Genomic DNA, 22,118 nt, shown 5'->3' on the forward strand with positions numbered 1-22,118 from the left:
TGGCTTTAGCAGCAGAGACAGAAGAGGAAAATGTAGAGAGGAGGGAGTGAAAGGATGCCAGGTCCGCAGGGAGGCGAGTTTTCCTCCATTTCCGCTCGGCTGCCCGGAGCCCTGTTCAAAAATCATGTTAAATACTATTATGGCACACAGAGTGAGTCCATGCAACTTATGTGACTTGTTAATCACCTTTTTACTCCTGAACTTATTTAGGCTTATCATGACGCTGGGTTTGAATACTTATTGCAGTGTTTCCCAAAATCTGTTCACGGGACTCCATGAGGTGCACGTTTTGTTTTTTGCCCGAGCACTACACAGACAATTAAAATAATCAAAGCTTAAAGATTAGTTGATTATTTGAATCAGCTGTGTAGTACTGGGGGGAAAACCAAAACGTGCACCCTTTGTGTTCCCGGGGACTGAGTTTGGAAACACTAACTTATTGACTCAACATTTCAGCTTTTCCTTTTGAATTAATTTGTAAAAATATTGAAAAACATAATTCCACTTTCACGTTATGGGGTATTTTGTGTAGGTCAGTGACACAAAATCTAAATGTAATCCATTTTAAATTCAGGTTATAACATAACAAAATGTGGAAAAATTCAGGAGGTGTGAATTCTTTCTGAAGGCACTGTAGTTTGCCCGTCAACTCTTATGACCAAGTATGAGCCTTGCCAAGTTTCCTACTCCACACATTTATAAGAGACATGACATAAAATATCTAATTTCTAGCTTTGCAGCACACTCTGCATCTTTCATTAATAGGAGAACTTAAAGTAGACTTAAAGACTTAAAGCGTGAGAGAATGTCTGTCTTGCGTGTGTGGGCGGGATCTGTGACACTCGGACCTGACACAGTCGTTTCATAACCACCTGAAGGAACCGTTTCGGACCTGCCCTGAGACTGTATGTAGGGATTTTGTATGTGAGTGAGGTGAAAGAAAGGGGCAGAGAGACCATGCTCTGTGTGTCTATTGGGTTAGCCTGTTCAAGGGAAGGCACAGCCTGAGTGGCAATGGCCAGTTATGTAACTTAGGTCTTATGTAATTGGCCAGCTCGCTCACGCTCTCTCTGTCTCTCGCTCACACACATAAATACACACACACACAAGCTCCTTTTCCTCTTTTCTCTCTGACTCTTTGAGAATGCAAGCTTTAGAAGAGGCAGAGTAAAGTGATGACAGTTTATAATTCACTGTATTGTTCTATTGCAAGCACTTCTCTGTCTTAGATGACGAAAGTGAAAATGAAACCATGTGATTGATAACGATCTACTCGCTGATGTGATTTATGTTATCATGCTTTTGTTGTTTTTCCACATTTTCGTTCTATTTTCCAACCCCCAACAAGACAGCCCACTTCACAACAATAAACTCTGCACATTTTGCCAAGCTTAAAGAGAGTTCGCCAAAATTACATATTTGTTTTCATACCCTGAATTGGCCTAGGTCACCTACCCCTTTAAATGGGGTCTCTGCTTTGTTGTTTGACAAATTGGCTAAAGCGTGTGTACTCTATTTGATTGCAGGTACCCCAAGTGAGGATGTGTAGGTAATGCTCTGTGGGACGCCATGTCTGAAGAATCGATCTCAGGAAGTGACCTGGACCCCAGCGTTAACAGTGAAGAGGAGGATCTGGAAGAGGAGGAGATTGATGAGGGTGACAACGATGGGGATGATGAAGATGATGCAGTCGGTGAGTGGCGGGGGGGAAGGTGTCACCTCCGTAGATTTGCCTCTAGTTTACTACTCACAATTAATACATTCTAGAAGTCATTCTAATTCACTTTAAATACTATATCTGTTAAAGGTAGAGTAGGTGATACATAAAGTAAACAGCACTTGTCCACTGTTGTGCTGCAGCTACCACGTTGCAGCAGAGCGAACCGTACCCATCCACATTTGCAGATACTCTGTGCGAGTGCATCGTCTTGCATTGCGCTCAATATTCTCAGTTCATCCTGCTGCTCAGGGCAATGTCATATCGCGGAGTCTGTTTTAAAATGGTTGTACAGCAGTCTGACGCAAAACATCTTTATTTAAAATGTGAACTTATGTAGTCAACCAATCAGAGTACGTGTCCCCAATGGCACCCTATTCCCTACTTTTGACCAGGCTTATGGTACCTGGTCAAAAGTAGTGCACTACAGAGGGAATAGAGTGCCATTTGGGACACACACAGTCAGGTAGTGAGCCAGGCACTTGGAGAGAGTCTTCGGAGCCACCGTGTCCCACATTGTTACAGACGGACTAGTGTCAGAAACATGTTAGAACAGACAGAACCACAGGCAGGAGAATGCAGGTTCTGATGAATGCTGCTGGAATGAAACTTCCATCCTGGAGCTGCCTGCATCTGCTCTGAGCAACGCCTCCAAACTATGTGTTCAATGCCAAGAATGTGAGAGGCTTCCAGGGGTAAGGAACACCAGGCAAGGCCCCACTAACTCTCACAGCCTGGCTGCCGAGAAGGATGGGAGACTAATGAAGACACTGTATGCATCCCAAATGGCACCCTATTCTCTTTCTAGTGCTGTACCTTTGACCAGGGCCCTAAGGGCTCTTGTAAAAAGTAGTGCACTATTAAGGAAATAGGGTTCCATTTGGGACGCAAACACTGTATGTAACATGTCTTACTGGGGTCATACAGTAATAGCAATGAATGAACCATAGAGAAAATGATTATTTGGCTCATTAAAGAATACAAGAGTTAGGATTTAAGGACGATTTCCAAGACACATCATTAAGCCTGATCCTGGACTTAGAATGTTGTTCAATTGAGATTCTCCATTGAAAGTACCCCAGAAACTGATCAACCAATGCTTCTGTAAGGGAAAGGGGGATATCTAGTCAGTTGTACAACTGAATGCATTCAACACCATTCAATAGTGTCCAAGGGGGATTGGAGAAACTTCCCAACAAACAATGCTTTCCCAAAAGGGTTTGTCTATTTCTCTAACCCTATTGGTCAGTTTCCCAGACACTGATTTAATAATTAGTTGACTGATTGATGTCATTCTCTGCTCCTCTGTCCCACAGAGCGGCCAGAGAGTGGCCATGGCAGTACAGAGATGGAGACCCAGGGAGGGAGGGACTCCCCCTCAGCTACCTCACCCTCGGAAGAGCCTACCTCTGGGCCCCCGTCTCAGCCTTCCTCCAGACCTTCCTCCCAGCCCAACTCGAGACCTGCGTCTCGATCCAAGCCCCCGTCTGGCGATGGCTCCCAGCCCCCATCCCGTCCTGAGAGCCCCAGTCAGGACATCCCCCCTGTGGACAAAAAGCCAGCCTCCAGGCCTTCCTCTCAGCCAAACTCGAGACCTGCATCTCGCTCCCAGCCCCCGTCCCGTCCTGAGAGCCCCAGCCAGGACATCCCCCCTGCGGGCAAAAAGAAGAAACCAAGGGCCTCCAAGGCTTCAAAGTCCCAGGCCCCTTCGTCCGGTCCTGAGAGCCCCAGCCAGGACAAGACCTCTGTGGGCAAAAAGAAGAAACCAAGGGCCTCCAAGGCTTCAAAGTCCCAAGCCCCTTCGTCTGGTCCTGAGAGCCCCAGCCAGAACAAGCCCTCTGCGGGCAAAAAGAAGAAACCGAGGGTCTCCAAGTCTAAGGACCCTAAGCCTGCTAAGACCTCTAAACCAGCACACATGAGGAAGAACATCAGGTATTTGTTTGATAGGGCGGTGCCAATGTATAATGCACCCTCTGACCCATCCTCCTTTCATCTGACCTGTCCTCCTTTCCTCTGACCCGTCCTCCTTTCCTCTGACCCATCCTCCTTTCCTCAGACCCGTCCTCCTTTCCTCTGACCCGTCCTCCTTTCCTCTGATCCGTCCTTCTCTCTTCTGACCCGTCCTCCTCTCTTCTGACCTGCCCCCTCTCCGTCCTCCTCTCTTTTGACCCGCACCCCCCATCCTCCTCTCTTCTGACCCTCCCTCCGTCCTCCTCTCTTCTGACCTGCCCCACTCCGTCCTCCGCTCTTCTGACCCGCCCCCTCCGTCCTCCTCTCTTCTGACCCGCCCCCCTCCGTCCTCCTCTCTTTTGACCCGCCCCCTCCGTCCTCCTCTCTTCTGACCCACCCCCTCCATCCTCCTCTCTTCTGACCCGCCGTCCTCCTCTGACCCGCCCCCCTCTGTCCTCTCTTCTGACCCTCTGCCCCGTCCTCCTCTGACCCGCCCCCTCCGTCCTCTCTTTTGACCCGCTCCCCGTCCTCCTCTGACCCACCCCCTCCGTCCTCCTCTCTTCTGACCCGCCCCCTCCGTCCTCCTCTCTTCTGACCCGCCCCCCTCCGTCCTCCTCTCTTCTGACCCGCCCCCCCCCCCTCCTCTTTTCTGACCCCCTCCCCGTCCTCCTCTGACTCGCCCCCTCCGTCCTCTTCTGACCCACCCCCTCCGTCCTCCTCTCTTCTGACCCGCCCCCTCCGTCCTCCTCTCTTCTGACCCGCCCCCTCCGTCCTCCTCTCTTCTGACCTGCCCCCTCCGTCCTCTCTTCTGACCCTCTCCCCGTCCTCCTCTGACCCGCCCCTCCCCCCTCTCTTCTGACCCCGCCCCTCCGTCCTCCCCTCTTCTGACCCGCCCCCTCCGTCCTCCTCTCTTCTGACCCGCCCCCTCCGTCCTCCTCTCTTCTGACCTGCCCCCACCTCCGTCCTCCTCTCTTCTGACTTGCCCCCCCCCCGTCCTCCTCTCTTCTGACCCGCCCCCTCCGTCCTCCTCTCTTCTGACCCGCCCCCTCCGTCCTCCTCTCGTCTGACCCGCCTCCGTCCCTCCTCTCTTCTGACGCTCTGTCCTCCTCTCTTCTGACCCGCCCCCTCCGTCCTCCTCTCTTCTGACCTGCCCCCACCTCCGTCCTCCTCTCTTCTGACTTGCCCCCTCCGTCCTCCTCTCTTCTGACCCGCCCCCCTCCGTCCTCCTCTGTTCTGACCCTCCCCCTTCTCCTCTGACCCGTCCCCCTCCCTTCTGACCCGTCCCCCTCCCTTCTGATCCGTCCTCATCCTCCTCCTCTGACCCGTCCTCCTCCTCCTCTAACCTGTCCTCCTCTCCTCTAACCTGTCCTCCTCTCCTCTGACCCGTCCCCCTCCGTCCTCCTCTGTTCTGACCCTCCCCCTTCTCCTCTGACCCGCCGTCCCCTTCTCCTCTGACCCGTCCCCTTCTCCTCTGACCCGTCCCCCCTCCCTTCTGATCCGTCCTCATCCTCCTCCTCTGACCCGTCCCCCTCTCCTCTGACCCATCCCCCTCTCCTCTGACCCGTCCCCCTCCCTTCTGATCCGTCCTCATCCTCCTCCTCTGACCCGTCCTCCTCCTCCTCTAACCTGTCCTCCTCTCCTCTAACCTGTCCTCCTCTCCTTTAACCTGTCCACTGTCCTCATCTACTTTAACCAGTCTTCTGTGCTCTCGTCTAACAAGTCCTCCTCTCCTCTAACCCGTCCTCCTCTCCTCCGAACAGGAAGCTGCTAAAGGAGCACCAGATGGAAGCAGTAACCAAGGCAGCCCAGCAGGAGGAGTTAGAGAGGCTGAGGCGTCTGGAGCAGCAGAGGAAGGACTATACAGCACCACCTGTCACAGATTGTCCTCCCCCAGGTGAGAGTTCTACCCCAAACCACCCTCTGGACAAAGAAAATACATTTGGGGGGGGGGGGGCTTCAATGGAAACGCTCTTGCGAGAGAGCTCTGCTTATTTCAGCAGAAGAGTGGGGGAAGGGTGGGGGCCAGTGAATGTGACAGTCAATGTGTGTAGGACTAAGGGAGAAAGTAACCAAACCGAATCGTGCAATTTAGACAAATTTGTTGTGGCCTGTCTTTGCTGTATAAAATCGTTGTAAAGAATCTAGCTAGCTACAGTAGCCAACTAGCTAGCTAAAGTAGCAAGGCTAATTAAGGCCATTTTGAGGCGTCCTTGTCTACAACAACTCTATTGATATGAAGCGGCCTACTTGTTGGTTGATCATTGTAGCCTAAGCCTTCTTATTTAGCCAACTTAATTTGGTTGTTTAAATTACATTTACTATTGATTAGAAATCTCCCACTTCACTTGCTACACATGGAGCCAATGACTGTAGCGCCACTTCTACCAGTGCCTCTTTTTTATGGGATGCACTCATAAACACTGTCAAACTGTTTTATTAAAATTTAGTTGGGGCAGAGGTCTGTGTGGGGTTGTGATTCTGAATGTCTAGATAGCTAGCAAGAAGCTGCAATGTGGGGAATTGTAGGTGGCACTTTTCAGCTAGTTTTATCTTGTTCTAGATACCATGTTTTGACTCATTTACATTTAAGTCATTTAGCAGACGCTCTTATCCAGAGCGACTCATGTTACGTCTATGCTAATACGGCAAAAATTCACTAGCTAGCTAACCAACAACTGTAACAATATAGTTGAGACAACAAGTGCTCATTGTGCAAATGTATTTGGGTTTTCAGTAAACATTGGAGACAAAATATAGTTGGTATATTGTCAACAATCTTAGCCAACCCTGTCTGTTTTGCCCCATATTTGTGCATATGTTGGTTTTCTTGCGAAACAACCAACCCGCCTATGTCCAATAGATAATTTTAGTACATTTTAGACAAAGCCCCCGCAAAAAATGTAATACTTTCTGATGTACTGTGCTCATCCCTTCTCTTTCGATCTTTCACTTATACCCTGTCTACACTGCTCGCATCACAAAATAAATGTAGGAATCTATGTTATTCAATTATTGCACCCACACTGCTCGCATGGGTGATTGAAAGACGAACTGTTGCCGGTTGTTGTGGTAATACTATGAAAGTTTAGATGCCAGTCACCATATAAGTTAAATGATGAAAAGGCCTGGAAGGAGGAGAGATGACTTGAAACGATTCGGTTGACCGTTTTTTTTATGTGTGGATTAATTGTTGGAGTAGAGGACCTTGTGCATTTCAGGTAAAATAACAACCTAATGTTTATATCCCAGGACAAATTAGCTAAAAATGGCAAGCTAGCTAAATAGGACAAATTAGCTAGCAAGTGCAAGCTAAATTGCCATAAATGTTTAATGCTTTTCGACCTGTCCCCAAATTAATATCATTGGTTCAAAGTTTGTTTTGATATTTTAACCTGCGTGTCGTGATCACGTTTGGTGTAGGGGGACAAAATAAATGTATGCACGATGGCGCACGCGCGCAGCAGGATTGGGTTCCATGTTACCCGTATCCTGCTCTGCCTGTCTGTGTCTCTCTCTCTTTCTTTCTCTCATTGTTCTCAGTGCATTTCCCTCTCTCCTCCAATAGAATCGGTGTTGAGGCCTGGGGAGGAGGAGTGTCAAGGTCAGGGGTCGTTAGAGGCTGCTTTCCTAGCCAGGCAGGACGTCATCTGCCTGGACAGCAGTGACAGTAGTGAGGAGGAGGAGAAGCAGGAGGATGTCAAGCCACCAGCTATCCCCATTATCAGACTGGCTATCAGACCTGCTGTCAGACCTGCTATCAGAGACGGTAAGACTGTAGGAGGACTGCTCAAATAAAGGGAACAACCACAACTCTCTGGCTGTGTCCCAAATTGAACCCCGAGACTCTATGCACTTGTGGAGATCTGAGACTATTCGATTGGTGTACATAATATGGTGTAACTTCCCCATAGCCTATCTATCAGAAGGTAAGGCGGTGCTATTAACATATTTCTTAGACCTGTCCAATCCTTTCAGATCTCTAGAAGGGCAAAGAATGTTATAGATAGGACCTTGAAGTTATAACGTTCCTTGGTTGGACTAACAGGAATATATATACACAGTAATTGGTTAGCTGTCAGGTTATGAATGCTTAATGGCATGAACTATGAATATCAATTTTCCTGCTCGGACCTAATGATGCCTGCTGTCTTCCAGGACCACAGTGGAAATAAGTGTGTTATTTTGATGTTTTTAACTGTGTCGTTGTTTACCCGAATAATAAATACATCTAATCGATCAAATTCCTCCCAGACGTGATCGAGCTGAGCTCTGGGGACGACGACGCCCTGCAGATCAGCAGTGAGTCGGCCAATGAGGAGGAGGACGAAGGTGTGGGGGGCACGGCGGAGAGCAGCGGCGCGCATATCAACGACTCGCTCAACCAACCAGATGCCCAGGGGAGGGTCCTAGTTAATATCAACCACCCCGCAGAGGAAGAAGACCTGTTCCTCGCCCCACAACTGGCCCGGGCCGTCAAACCTCACCAGGTACGTTAACTAATGCACGCGTGCACACGCATACACACACACACTGCAGCACCCTGCAGAGGAAGAAGACCTGTTCCTCGCCCCACAGCTGGCCCAGGCCGTCAAACCTCACCAGGTACGTTAACTAATGCACGCGCGCACACGCATACACACACACACACTGCAGCACCCTGCAGAGGAAGAAGACCTGTTCCTCGCCCCACAACTGGCCCAGGCCGTCAAACTTCACCAGTTACTTTAACTAATGCACACACACACACACACAAACTGCAGAGGAGGAAGAACTGTTCCTCGTCCCACAGCTGGCCCGGGCCATCAAACCTCACCAGTTACGTTAACTAGCTCACGCACACACACAAACACACAAGCGCACCCACACACAGACTGCAGCAACCCACAGAGGAGAAAGACTTGTATCTCACCCCACAACTGGCACGTGACGTCAAACCTCACCAGGTACACTAACTCACTAACACTGCATGCGTTATTTAATTGAGTTCATTCTCTCTTCCTCCATCCCTCATCTCCTTCTCACTCCTTCCTCCACTTCCCCCCCCCTCTCTCGCTCCATCTCTTTCCTCCCCCTTCTTTCCTACCTCTCTCCCTCCCTCCCCAGGTTGGTGGGATCCGGTTCCTCTATGATAACCTGGTGGAGTCTCTGGAGCGCTATAAGGGCAGCAGCGGGTTTGGCTGTATCCTGGCCCACAGCATGGGTCTGGGCAAGACCCTGCAGGTCATCTCCTTTATAGACATCCTGCTCAGACACACCGGGGCCCACACCGTACTGGCCATCGTCCCTGTGAGTAGACCGTTAAGGAGATGATGAGTGTGTCTCGCTCTCTTATCTTGCTTTCTGTCTCTATTCTCCCATTGCTCTCTGTTCATCTCCCCTGTGTGTCTCTGTGTGTGTGTCTGTCTGTGAGCACAGCTGTGTCTTTATCTCTCTCTTTCTCCCCAGGTGAACACCCTTCAGAACTGGCTGGCGGAGTTTAACCTGTGGCTTCCCACCCAAGAGGCCCTTCCCCCTGATAGTGACCCTGCCATCGTCACAGGACGCACCTTCAGAGTCCACATCCTCAATGACGAGCACAAGTATGTGACATTTTATATAGTAAAGCTGACTAACACACTGCACTGTGTCAATTGTATACTGCCGTGTGTGCGTGCTCTGCCGCGCGTGCGTTTTCTGCCACCTGTGTGTGTTCTGCTGCGCGCACGTTCTGCCGTGTGTTCTGCCATATATATATATATGTGTGTGTGTGTGTGTGTTCTGCCGCGTGTGTGTGTGTGTTCTGCCGGGTGCATGTGTGTGTTCTGCCGGGTGCATGTGTGTGTTCTGCCGGGTGAGTGTGTGTGTGTTCTCCCGGGTGAGTGTGTGTGTGTTCTCCCGCGCGCGTGTGTGTGTTCGTGTTCTGCCGTGTGTTCGTGTTCTGCCGTGTGTTCGTGTTCTGCCATGTGTGTGTGGGGTCTGCCGCGTGTGTGTGTGTGTACGCGTGCGTACTACCGTGTGTGTGTTGCCGTGTGTGCTCCCGCCGTTTGTGTACTGCCGTGTGTACTGTACCATGAGGTACTTAATGACAGCCCTGACATGTGTACGGTATAGCCATGAGGTACTTAATGACAGCCCTGACATGTGTACGGTATAGCCATGAGGTACTTAATGACAGCCCTGACGTGTGTACGGTATAGCCATGAGGTACTTAATGACAGCCCTGACGTGTGTACGGTATAGCCATGAGGTACTTAATGACAGCCCTGACATGTGTACGGTATAGCCATGAGGTACTTAATGACAGCCCTGACGTGTGTACGGTATAGCCATGAGGTACTTAATGACAGCCCTGACATGTGTACGGTATAGTCATGAGGTATAGCCCATGAGGTACTTAATGACAGCCCTGACGTGTGTACGGTATAGCCATGAGGTACTTAATGACAGCCCTGACGTGTACGGTATAGCCATGAGGTACTTAATGACAGCCCTGACGTGTGTACGGTATAGCCATGAGGTACTTAATGACAGCCCTGACGTGTGTACGGTATAGCCATGAGGTACTTAATGACAGCCCCATGTGTACGGTATAGCCATGAGGTACTTAATGACAGCCCTGACATGTACGGTATAGCCATGAGGTACTTAATGACAGCCCTGACATGTGTACGGTATAGCCATGAGGTACTTAATGACAGCCCTGACATGTGTACGGTATAGCCATGAGGTACTTAATGACAGCCCTGACATGTGTACGGTATAGCCATGAGGTACTTAATGACAGCCCTGACATGTGTACGGTATAGCCATGAGGTACTTAATGACAGCCCTGACATGTGTACGGTATAGCCATGAGGTACTTAATGACAGCCCTGACGTGTGTACGGTATAGCCATGAGGTACTTAATGACAGCCCTGACGTGTGTACGGTATAGCCATGAGGTACTTAATGACAGCCCTGACGTGTGTACGGTATAGCCATGAGGTACTTAATGACAGCCCTGACGTGTACGGTATAGCCATGAGGTACTTAATGACAGCCCTACGTGTAGCCATGAGGTACTTAATGACAGCCCTGACGTGTGTACGGTATAGCCATGAGGTACTTAATGACAGCCTTAATGACAGCCCTGACGTGTGTACGGTATAGCCATGAGGTACTTAATGACAGCCCTGACCGGTACCATGAGGTACTTAATGACAGCCCTGACGTGTACGGTATAGCCATGAGGTACTTAATGACAGCCCTGACGTGTGTACGGTATAGCCATGAGGTACTTAATGACAGCCCTGTATAGCCGTGTGACAGCCCTACGGTATAGCCATGAGGTACTTAATGACAGCCCTGACATGTGTACGGTATAGCCATGAGGTACTTAATGACAGCCCTGACGTGTGTACGGTATAGCCATGAGGTACTTAATGACAGCCCTGACGTACGGTATAGCCATGAGGTACTTAATGACAGCCCTGACATGTGTACGGTATAGCCATGAGGTACTTAATGACAGCCCTGACATGTGTACGGTATAGCCATGAGGTACTTAATGACAGCCCTGACGTGTGTACGGTATAGCCATGAGGTACTTAATGACAGCCCTGACGGTACGGTATAGCCATGAGGTACTTAATGACAGCCCTGACATGTGTACGGTATAGCCATGAGGTACTTAATGACGTGTGTACGGTATAGCCATGAGGACTTAATGACAGCCCTGACGTGTGTACGGTATAGCCATGAGGTACTTAATGACAGCCCTGACGTGTGTACGGTATAGCCATGAGGTACTTAATGACAGCCCTGACATGTGTACGGTATAGCCATGAGGTACTTAATGACAGCCCTGACATGTGTACGGTATAGCCATGAGGTACTTAATGACAGCCCTGACATGTGTATAGCCATGAGGTACTTAAGCCATGTACGGTATAGCCATGAGGTACTTAATGACAGTACGGTATAGCCATGAGGTAATGACAGCCCTGACATGTGTACGGTATAGCCATGAGGTACTTAATGACAGCCCTGACATGTGTACGGTATAGCCATGAGGTACTTAATGACAGCCCTGACATGTGTACGGTATAGCCATGAGGTACTTAATGACAGCCCTGACATGTGTACGGTATAGCCATGAGGTACTTAATGACAGCCCTGACGTGTGTACGGTATAGCCATGAGGTACTTAATGACAGCCCTGACGTGTGCCTGTGTGCGAGAGCATGTGTACGTAACATTGCTTACGTATGATTGTGTGTGCCCTACAGAACCACGGTGGCTCGGGCTAAGGTAGTGGAGGACTGGTCCAGGGATGGAGGTGTCCTCCTGATGGGGTACGAGATGTACCGCCTGCTGTCCCTGAAGAAGAGCTTTGTGACAGGCAGGAAGAGGAAGTCCAAGAAGCCCCAGGGACCCGTCATCATCGACCTGGACGAAGAGGAGAGGCAGCAGGAGCTCATGAAAGGTAAGGGTTCAGTGGTCAGAGGTCGCTGCAGGGCCCACTATAGGTGTTCTGGGGCCGGAGTAGTAGTAGTTTCAAATTAGGAGTGCTGATCTAGGATCAGGTCCCACATGTCCAGCTAATATTATTTATTGTGATCCTAAAATGCAAAACTGACTCTGAGAAGCTTTATGAATATGAGATAATGTATCACCAATATAAAGATACAATACTGTAGGCTGACAGCAGTTCACTAGACACTGGATGAGTAATGCCTTGTAAAAAAAAACGCCATAAATGACCATATTAAAATGCCATGGCTGATGAATTGCAATGACATTCTACTACTAATAATAGATCAGAGAAAGTTATTATTTTATCCATTCATCATCATTTATGTTATTAGTTATGTTACTCTTTTTTTCTCACACACCTACAAACACACACACATTCTCCTACCTTGTGTTTTACTCTCTCACTCCTCCTCCTCCTTCTAGGTATGGAGAAGGCCCTGGCCAGGCCCGGTCCAGACGTGGTGATCTGTGATGAGGGCCACCGCATTAAGAACTGCCATGCCAGCACCTCGCAGGCCCTGAAGAACATCCGCTCCAGGCGACGTGTGGTCCTCACAGGATACCCCCTGCAGAACAACCTGATAGAGTACTGGTGCATGGTGGACTTTGTCAGGCCTGATTTCCTGGGCACCAGGCAGGAGTTCAGTAACATGTTCGAGAGGCCCATTCTGAACGGGCAGTGTGTGGACAGCACGCCGCAGGATGCCAGGGTGATGAGATATCGAAGTCACGTCCTCCATAGTCTGCTGGAGGGCTTCGTCCAGAGGTGAGAGCAGAGAAGAGTGCAGACTTTTTAAAATTTTTCTTCACCTACCTCTCCTCACCTTTTGCTTTTTATATTGCTCTTTCTGTCTCTCACTCTCTTTCTCGATTTCTCTATCCTCTCTCTGTCAAATATGGTTTCTCATCCTAAATCAACCCCTCACTCTTAGCCCCTACTCTCTCCTATAGATATGTGAAGGATTGGTTAGGTGTATATGCAGTCTGATAATAATCTGTGTCTGTCCCAGGCGAGGCCACGACGTACTGCGGGACCAGCTCCCCTCCAAGGAAGAGCATGTGATCATGGTGCGCCTGTCACCCCTGCAGAGGGCCCTTTACACTGAGTTTATGAACCGCTTCAGAGAGGCAGGCAACAGCGGCTGGCTGGGCCTTAACCCACTCAAGGCCTTCTGCGTCTGCTGCAAGGTGAGGCTGAGATTGCTGTACTGGTGCTGTGGGATTAGACAGAGACAGACAGGCATACCACAGACCACTCAAACTCAACGCTGGACCTCAAAGTCAGTTCCACTGCATTTTTTCAAATCAAATCAAAGTTTATTTGTCACGTGCGCCGAATACAACAGGTGTAAACCTTAATGCAAATAGTCCGGGTAACCATTGGTTACCTGTTCAGGAGTCTTATGGCTTGGGGGTAAAAACTGTTGAGAAGCCTTTTTGTCCTAGACTTGGCACTCCGGTACCGCTTGCCATGTGGTAGTAGAGAGAACATGCTATGGCTGGGGTCTTTGACAATTTTTAGGGCCTTCCTCTGACACCGCCTGGTGTAGAGGTCCTGGATGGCAGGCAGCTTTGCCCCAGTGATGTACTGGGCCGTACGCACTACCCTCTGAAGTGCCTTGCGGTCGGAGGCCAAGCAATTGCCGTACCAGGCAGTGATGCAACCGGTCAGGATGCTCCCGATGTTGCAGCTGTAGAACCTTTTGAGGATATCAGGTCCCATGCCAAATCTTCCTGAGGGGGAATAGGCTTTGTCGTGCCCTCTTCACGACTGGCTTGGTGTGTTTGGACCAATCTAATTTATTGTTGATGTGGACACCAAGGAATTTGAAGCTCTCAACCTGCTCCAATACAGCCCTGTCGATGAGAATGGGGACGTGCTCGGTGCTCCTTTTCCTGTAGTCCACAATCATCTCCTTAGTCTTGGTTACATTAAGGGATAGGTTGTTATTCTGGCACCACCCGGCCAGGTCTCTGCCCTCCTCCCTATAGGCTGTCTCGTCGTTGTCGGTGATCAGGCCTACCACTATTGTGTCGTCAGCAAACTTAATGATGGTGTTTGAGTCGTGCCTGGCCATGCAGTCGTTGGTGAACAGGGAGTACAGGAGGGGACTGAGCACGCACCCCTGGGGAGCTCTAGTGTTGAGGATCAGCATTGCAGATGTGTTGCTACCTACCCTCACCACCTGGGGGCGGCCTGTCAGGAAATCCAGGATCCAGTTGCAGAGGGAGGTGTTTAGTCCCAGGATCCTTAGCATGGTGATGAGCTTTGAGGGTACTATGGTGTTGAACGCTGAGCTGTAGTCAATGAACAGCATTCTCACATAGGTGTTCCTTTTGTCCAGGTGGGAAAGGGCAGTGTGGAGTGTAATAGAGATTGCGTCATCTGTGGATCTGTTTGGGCGGAATGCAAATTGGAGTGGTCTAAGGTTTCTGGGATAATGGTGTTGATGTGAGCCATTACCAGCCTTTCAAAGCACTTCATGGCTACGGACGTGAGTGCTACGGGTCTGTAGTTATTTAGGCAGGTTGCCTTTGTGTTCTTGGGCACAGGGACTATGGTGGTCTGCTTGAAGCATGTTGGTATTACAGACTCAATCAGGGACATGTTGAAAATGTCAGTGAAGACACCTGCCAGTTGGTCAGCACATGCTCGGAGCACATGTCCTGGTAATCCGTCAGGCCCCGTAGCCTTGTGTATGTTGACCTGTTTAAATGTCTTACTCACGTCAGCTACGGAGAGCGTGATCACACAGTCGCCTGGAACAGCTGATGCTCTCATGCATGCCTCAGTGTTGCTTGCCTCGAAGCGAGCATAGAAGTGATTTAGCTCGTCTGGGAGGCTCGTGTCACTGGGCAGCTCGCGGCTGTGCTTCCCTTTGTAGTCTGTCATAGTTTGCAAGCCCTGCCACATCCGACGAGTGTCGGAGCCAGTGTAGTATGATTCAATCTTAGCCCTGTATTGATGCTTTGCCTGTTTGATGGTTCGTCGCAGGGCATAGCGGGATTTCCGGGTTAGAGTTCCCGCATCTTGAAAGCGTCAGCTCTACCCTTTAGCTCAGTGCGAATGTTGCCTGTAATCCACGGCTTCTGGTTGGGGTATGTACGTACAGTCACTGTGGGGACGACGTCCTCAATGCACTTATTGATAAAGCCAGTGACTGATGTGGTCTATTCCTCAATGTCATCGGAAGAATCCCGGAACATGTTCCAGTCTGTGATAGCAAAGCAGTCCTGTAGTTTAGCATCTGCTTCATCTGACCATTTTTTCATAGACCGAGTCACTGGTGCTTCCTGCTTTAATTGTTGCTTGAAAGCAGGAATCAGGAGGATAGAGTTGTGGTCGGATTTTCAAAATGGAGGGCGAGGGAGAGCTTTGTACGCGTCTCTGTGTGTGGAGTACAGGTGATCTAGAAGTTCTTTTCCTCTGGTTGCACATTTAACATGCTGATAGAGATTTGGTAGAACTGATTTAAGTTTCCCTGCATTAAAGTCTCCAGCCACTAGGAGCGCCGCCTCTTGGTGAGTGGTTTCCTGTTTGCTTATTTCCTTATACAGCTGACTGAGTGCAGTCTTAGTGCCAGCATCTGTCTGTGGTGGTAAATTAACAGCCACGAAAAGTATAGCTGAGAACTCTCTAGGCAAGTAGTGTGACCTGCAGTTTATCACAATATACTCAACTTCAGGCGAGCAAAATCTAAAGACTTCCTTAGATTTCGTGCACCAGCTGTTGTTTACAAATAAGAGACTGATTTAGTGGGTGCAATTAATTATCAGGTAGAACAGAAAACCAGCAGGCTGCGGACCTCATAGGGTAAGAGTTGAATACCTCTGTAATAGACCATAGTGACGATAGGGTACTGCTGTGGGTTAGTTAGCATAGCCAGGAATTACACCCCGATCTTAACCTGGAATCAGTAACATTATTAAAGTCAGTCCATTGATGTGTGCGTAGATCTGGAACCACCCTGACGTGCTGTACGAGACCCTTCAGAAGGAGAACCTAGCCAACGAGCAGGACCTAGACCTGGATGACATCACGGCGGCCGCCAACCCTCGCTGCCCCGGCGCCAGCCTGAAGGCCAAAGTTGCCGACTCAGCCAACAGCCGGATCAACGTCGCCCTGCCCCCACTCAACCCCATCCAGGAGAGAGCCAATCAAGTCATCACCTACGAATGGGTACGTAACGCCACTCTCTCAACCCACAGGCTGGCATGGGTACGTATCACCACAACACCACTCTCTACCCACAGGCTGGCTGGGAACTTGTTAGATACTTCTCCTATGTTAGCCTGGGTCCTATTCATTTGTAAGAAAACGGGCCGAAACGGGTAGAAACCTATAGCCTCACCTACCTGTGTTTGTCCAATAAGAAATGCTTGTTTTCATGTTCAGTTGCAAAGCATTTTGCTGCGGTGTGCACTAATGAATACAACCCTGGTTAAACCAGACTGAATGCTGTTCACATTATTGCATGAATTTCCACTGTAAGGATTCTGAAGTTATATTGTAAAACCTAGGGATGTAACGATTCACCAATACGCATCGTTCCCCGGATTAAATGTTTAAGATATGAGCGCATTGGTACACGGGACCCCAAACCGATCCAAATGTAGCATTCATCGGTCAGAAAACCAATTCAAACGTTACGAATCGCCTGTTCATAATTTTTTGGGGCTGCTCAAATAACTTTCTACCTTCAGAAAATACCTAATCTTTTGTGACCACTGCTTCCTCTTCTTAAGGGTCGAAGTAAGCATGCCGTTATGTTGACAGTCATTGATCTACACGTCATTTTGCATGCCAAACAACCCCAGGCAATATTAGTAGCCAAGTCAAACTGCATGCTGTGCGCCCATCTGACACATCTACGTGTCACAGGATAGCATTCAAATGTTTGTAAAATTGCTTGCACAATCTTAGTCTTGGTTAGTTGAGTGACAACCGGTGTAATTTGATAGGTTATTTTTATATAATGCGCTTTGAAAATGGTGTTTTACCTGAATAAAAGTAGCTTAAGCTACTGCCGGAGACACAACTCATCTGGCTATACATGCTGATCAGGGTTTACATGACATTTTATTTCCATTGTTCAGGTTCACCATCAGCAATAATTCTGCAAGTTTTACCTGAAGCAATCAGTATATGATCATTTGTAGATATACAGGGTAAAGTTGATCATTTCATAACGAGGCCAGCGGTCACTTTTTCGACCCGCACTACACGGTCGAAGAGGCAGAAGAAGAGAATCTCACTAACCATTCGATTATTAGATGGGGGTGGAATCCAAAGTTGTGCTATATATTCATTGGCTATGTCATAGCTAATTGTACAGATAAATGTTGAAACATTACTTGCTGAAACACTTTTAATCTGCAAAAATGACATTCATTCGTGGGTGATGGTGGGGGAGACAAAAAGCAAACATTGCCCCCAACTGGTAGTGTGTTGGTAGATGCCAAGTTTCCCTTATGGCTCAGCTCAGGTGCCTACATCCACCATATACACTACCGTTCAAAAGTTTGGGGTCACTTAGAAATGTCCTTGTTTTTAAAAGACTCTTTTTTTTAAATTGTCCATTAAAATAACATCAAATTGATCAGAAATACAGTGTTGACATTGTTAATGTTGTAAATGACTATTGTTTTTTTTAATGGAATATCTACATAATGGGCCTCTGTACACCTGTCAGCAACCATCACTCCTGTGTTCCAATGGCACTTTGTGTTAGCTAATCCAAGTTTATCATTTTAAAAGGATAATTGATCATTTATTAGATAACCCTTTTGCAATTATGTTAGCTCCTGTTCTGATTAAAGAAGCAATACAATTGGCCTTCTTTAGACTAGTTGAGTATCTGGAGCATCAGCATTTGTGGGTTCAATTACAGGCTCAAAATGGCCAGAAACAAAGGACTTTCTTCTGAAACTCATCAGTCTATTCTTGTTCTGAGAAACTGACGCCTAACAAGTCCTCAACTGGCAGCTTCATTAAATAGTACCCACAAAACACCAGTCTCAACTTCAACAGTGAAGAGGCGACTCCAGGATGCAGAGTTCCAGTGTCTGTTCTTTTGCCCATCTTAATCTTTTATTTTTATTGACCAGTCTGAGATATGGCTTTTTCTTTGCAACTCTGCCTAGAAGGCCAGCATCCTGGAGTCGCCTCTTCACTGTTGACGTTGAGACTGGTGTTTTGTGGGTACTATTTATTGATGCTGCCAGTTGAGGACTTGTGAGGCGTCATTTTCTCAAACTAGACACTTTAATGTACTTGTCCTCTTGCTCAGTTGTGCACTTGGGCCTCCCACTCCTATTTCTATTCTGGTTAGTGCCAGTTTGCGCTGTTCTGTGAAGGGAGCGTTGTACGAGATCTTCAGTTTCTTGACAATTTCTCGCAGGGAATAGCCTTCATTTCTCAGAACAAGAATAGACTGACGACTTTCAGAAGAAAGTTATTTGTTTCTAGCCATTTTGAGCCTATACTCAAACCCACAAATGCTGATGCTCCAGATACTCAACTATTCTAAAGAAGGCCAGTTTTATTTATTCTTTAATCAGAACAACAGTTTTCAGCTAAGCTAACATAATTGCAAAAGGGTTTTCTAATGATCAATTAGCTTTTTAAAATGATAAACTTGGATTAGCTAACAAAACGTGCCATTGGAACACAGGAGTGATGGTTGCTGATAGGTGTACAGAGGCCCATTATGTAGATATTCCATAAAAAATCAATAGTCATTTACAACATTAATAATGTCTACACTGTATTTCTGATCAATTTGATGTTATTTTAATGGACCAAAAATGTGCTTTTCTTAAAAAATAAATAAAAAATATAATTCTAAGTGACCACAAACTTTTGAACAGTATGGTGGATGTAGGCACCTGAGCTGAGCCACAAGGGAAACTGGGCACCACTACCAGTTGGGGGCAATGTTTGCTTTTTGAATGTGTTTATGAAACAAATGTTAGTGCATCGCATTGAACCTAATCTTTTCAAACAAAAAAGTATTGTTCCTGTATCATATCAGAGCCCATGTATCGAATCATCTTGAAAGGGAAAGATGCACATCTCTCGTAAAACCTAAGATGTCCTCATTGGTGTGAAAGAATGACCTTCATTCACCCATCTCCTGTCCTGTATCTCTGTCACTCCAGGCCAAGGACATCATGAACAACTACCAGACTGGGGTTCTGGAGAACTCTGCCAAGATGCTGCTGCTCTTCCACCTGATTGACGAGAGTGTGAGCAGAGGAGACAAGATCCTGGTCTTCAGGTTGGACCTCTTCCTATGTTTGACATGGAACACTTCATCCAAACACTCCCTATGAGCATAGTCATACTTAGACTTTATTGTCCTTAGAGAGACTGGAAATGTGTGTTTTTGCTTTTCACCTCAAAGTATCCATGTGATACTGACTTGAATGTATTTTTAATGTGTGTGTGTTTGACGTATGTCCATCAGTCAGAGCTTGTCCACCCTGACGGTCATTGAAGGCTTCCTGTCCAGACGGCCGTTGCCAGCAGGCCGAGTCTCCCCCGACAACCAAGGCCAGAACCAGACCTGGGTCCGCAACATCAACTACTACAGTGAGTCATCATCCACACAAACACACACACACACGGCACAACCATGTTCCCATGGCAACCACTACTACCCAGACCCTGTCATCATGATTTCCATGGCAACCCTTTGACTCTTAATTTGTGCTAGCTCAGCTGTGATTTGAACCCAGATCCCACTAATGTACTCTGTTGTTCCAGACTATTAGACTAGTTAGCTTGTTTTCACAGCATCCTGTCCTGTGGAATATTTTGGCTTCAATCTGCTAACTGAACAAATCTACTCTCACTTATGGTCTCTAATCTCAATCAGTCTTTCTGTGATTCCTCATATCCTATATAGGGATGCACGATATATCGGTGAACATATCGGAATCGGCCGATAGTAGCTAAAAATGCCAACATCAGTATCGGCCAGATGTCTAGTTTAACGCCGATGTTAAATACCGGTGTCAAAGCTACCGTGCATTCCTATATAACGTAATGATGCCATGTAAAATTTTGCGCTACACGTGCAGCACAGCATTCCTAACCTATCCCACACAATGTCTGCTGTGTGGATCGAGCAGTCATTTGAAAGAGTAAGAACATTTCAGCAAGACAACTCAAAGGCGAAAATCCATTAAAGCCAAGATAATGGAATTCATTACCCTTGACAATCAACCATTCACTGTCGTGAGTGATGTTGGCTTTCACCGACTGGTCGAACACCGGTACATACTACCAAGTGCTCTATTTTTCAGGTGTTGCCCTACCGGAGTTATACAGTAATAGCGTCACTGCTATTAGCTTCATGACATACATACTATTGAATGCCATTTGGGTCTTTGCGTGTCAAAAAAGATACAGTAGCACTGTCAAAGCTGTACAAAATAGTCTACAAACACGGGCCACGAACGATGTGTTTACAATACCACGTTGGTAATAAAGCATCATTTGTTGGACCGCAACTTCTGGGGTAGCTAGCTTTAGCTTGGTACCTCGCTAGCACCAATACAACCAGCCTGAAAACAATGACCCGTAGAAACTGAAGTCATTTTCATTATTCTTAGCAATGATTTAGGAATCCTTGTAAGTATTAGCTAGGTTGCCAGTTGTTGTTCGCCTATTGAAATTGAACTTCAGTTCATGAAAATAAATAGCTAGCCAGCTACTTAACCCTGTTGCCCAAAGCTAACTTTATAAGCAGCCAGCTAGCTTCATCTGGCTAGTGATGCTTGACCGGACCGGGTTATGTGTTGTGAAGCTAGCCACAATAAGAATTAGGCACAATAGTGGAATTTGCGGTTTGCCTTGATAATAAAAGTATGTAATTGACAGTGATGCAAAGGAATACAAATAGTAGAATTGGGCATAATTATACTATTTGTATTAATTTGCATCACTGTCAATTACATACTTTTATTTTGAAGGCTAACCGCAAAGTCCACTATTCTGGCGAATCCTTATTGTGGCTAGCTTCACATAGATGGGTCTGACCACCATTAATCAAATAAGAACTGTCTTATAAATTAGGGTTATTTTAGATGATGACACCTAGCTATGTAGTTAGCTAGCTAACTATAGCTACTGAAACAGATTGTTGTTTTGCTATGTTTTGGGGAAGAACATTGTTTGCATCCATGAGCTAGCTAGCTTTTTTTATGACCAGCACTGTAGGTGCGCCAGACAACTCTACCAGCATCATAGCATACGCATCGATGAATCGTTGAGACATATGAAATACGAGTGATTGTGTAATCAATGTGTAATAACTACGTAAAAGATTTATGAACGCGTTAACTTATTATGTGACGTGCAGTCATATTCAGGTCCTGATTGGTCAACAAGCTTATTTGACACGTCAAATAGTGTTAGTTGACACGTCAAATAGTGTTAGTTTATGTGTATCTTTTTTGACGTGCAAAGAACCAAACGCCATTCCATAGAAATCCTGGTTCGGAATGAAACGACTGAATAAATTAACAATGAAACAGCACAGCAAGTAAGTGAAAGAAATAGGTTTTGATTATGTTTTACTGGTAATGGGGACATATGTAAATGTAATCAAAATACTGTGTGTGTGTGTGTGTGTGTGTGTGTGTGTGTGTGTGTGTGTGTGACCTTTATTTAACTAGGCAAGTCAGTTAAGAACAAATTCTTATTTACAATGACGGCCTGGACGACCCTAGGCCAATTGTGCGCCGCAGTATGTTACTCCCAATCACGGCCGGATGTGATACATCCTGGATTTGAACCAGGGACTGCTGTTACGCCTCTTGCACTGAGATGCAGTGCCTTAGACCGTCTGCGTCCGTGTGTGTGTTAACTATTTAACTGTATTAGAGTGCTTAAAAGGCAGCAAAAAATTTCAATATCGGTATCGTATTAGGGCTTTTCTGGCAAGGAAA

The 22,118-nt window shown here is 47.3% G+C and overlaps 1 protein-coding gene across 1 annotated transcript in view; it reads left to right on the forward strand.

Moving 5' to 3' along the window:
• LOC115143127 (helicase ARIP4-like) overlaps positions 1-22,118 on the forward strand; it is a 34,993-nt gene that overhangs the window by 5,346 nt on the left and 7,529 nt on the right. The window contains exons 2-14 of the mRNA XM_029683239.2: positions 1,527-1,693; positions 3,034-3,649; positions 5,428-5,561; positions 7,233-7,433; positions 7,919-8,154; positions 8,771-8,953; positions 9,113-9,246; positions 11,915-12,111; positions 12,585-12,927; positions 13,172-13,349; positions 16,117-16,341; positions 19,323-19,441; positions 19,631-19,755. Coding sequence (XP_029539099.1) covers positions 1,570-1,693; positions 3,034-3,649; positions 5,428-5,561; positions 7,233-7,433; positions 7,919-8,154; positions 8,771-8,953; positions 9,113-9,246; positions 11,915-12,111; positions 12,585-12,927; positions 13,172-13,349; positions 16,117-16,341; positions 19,323-19,441; positions 19,631-19,755 — 2,815 coding nt within the window. The 5' untranslated portion in view covers positions 1,527-1,569. The remainder of the gene's footprint in view (positions 1-1,526; positions 1,694-3,033; positions 3,650-5,427; positions 5,562-7,232; positions 7,434-7,918; positions 8,155-8,770; positions 8,954-9,112; positions 9,247-11,914; positions 12,112-12,584; positions 12,928-13,171; positions 13,350-16,116; positions 16,342-19,322; positions 19,442-19,630; positions 19,756-22,118) is intronic.

Source organism: Oncorhynchus nerka, linkage group LG2 (genome assembly GCF_034236695.1).
Source record: "Oncorhynchus nerka isolate Pitt River linkage group LG2, Oner_Uvic_2.0, whole genome shotgun sequence".
In the NCBI taxonomy this organism is placed as follows: Eukaryota; Metazoa; Chordata; class Actinopteri; order Salmoniformes; family Salmonidae; genus Oncorhynchus; species Oncorhynchus nerka.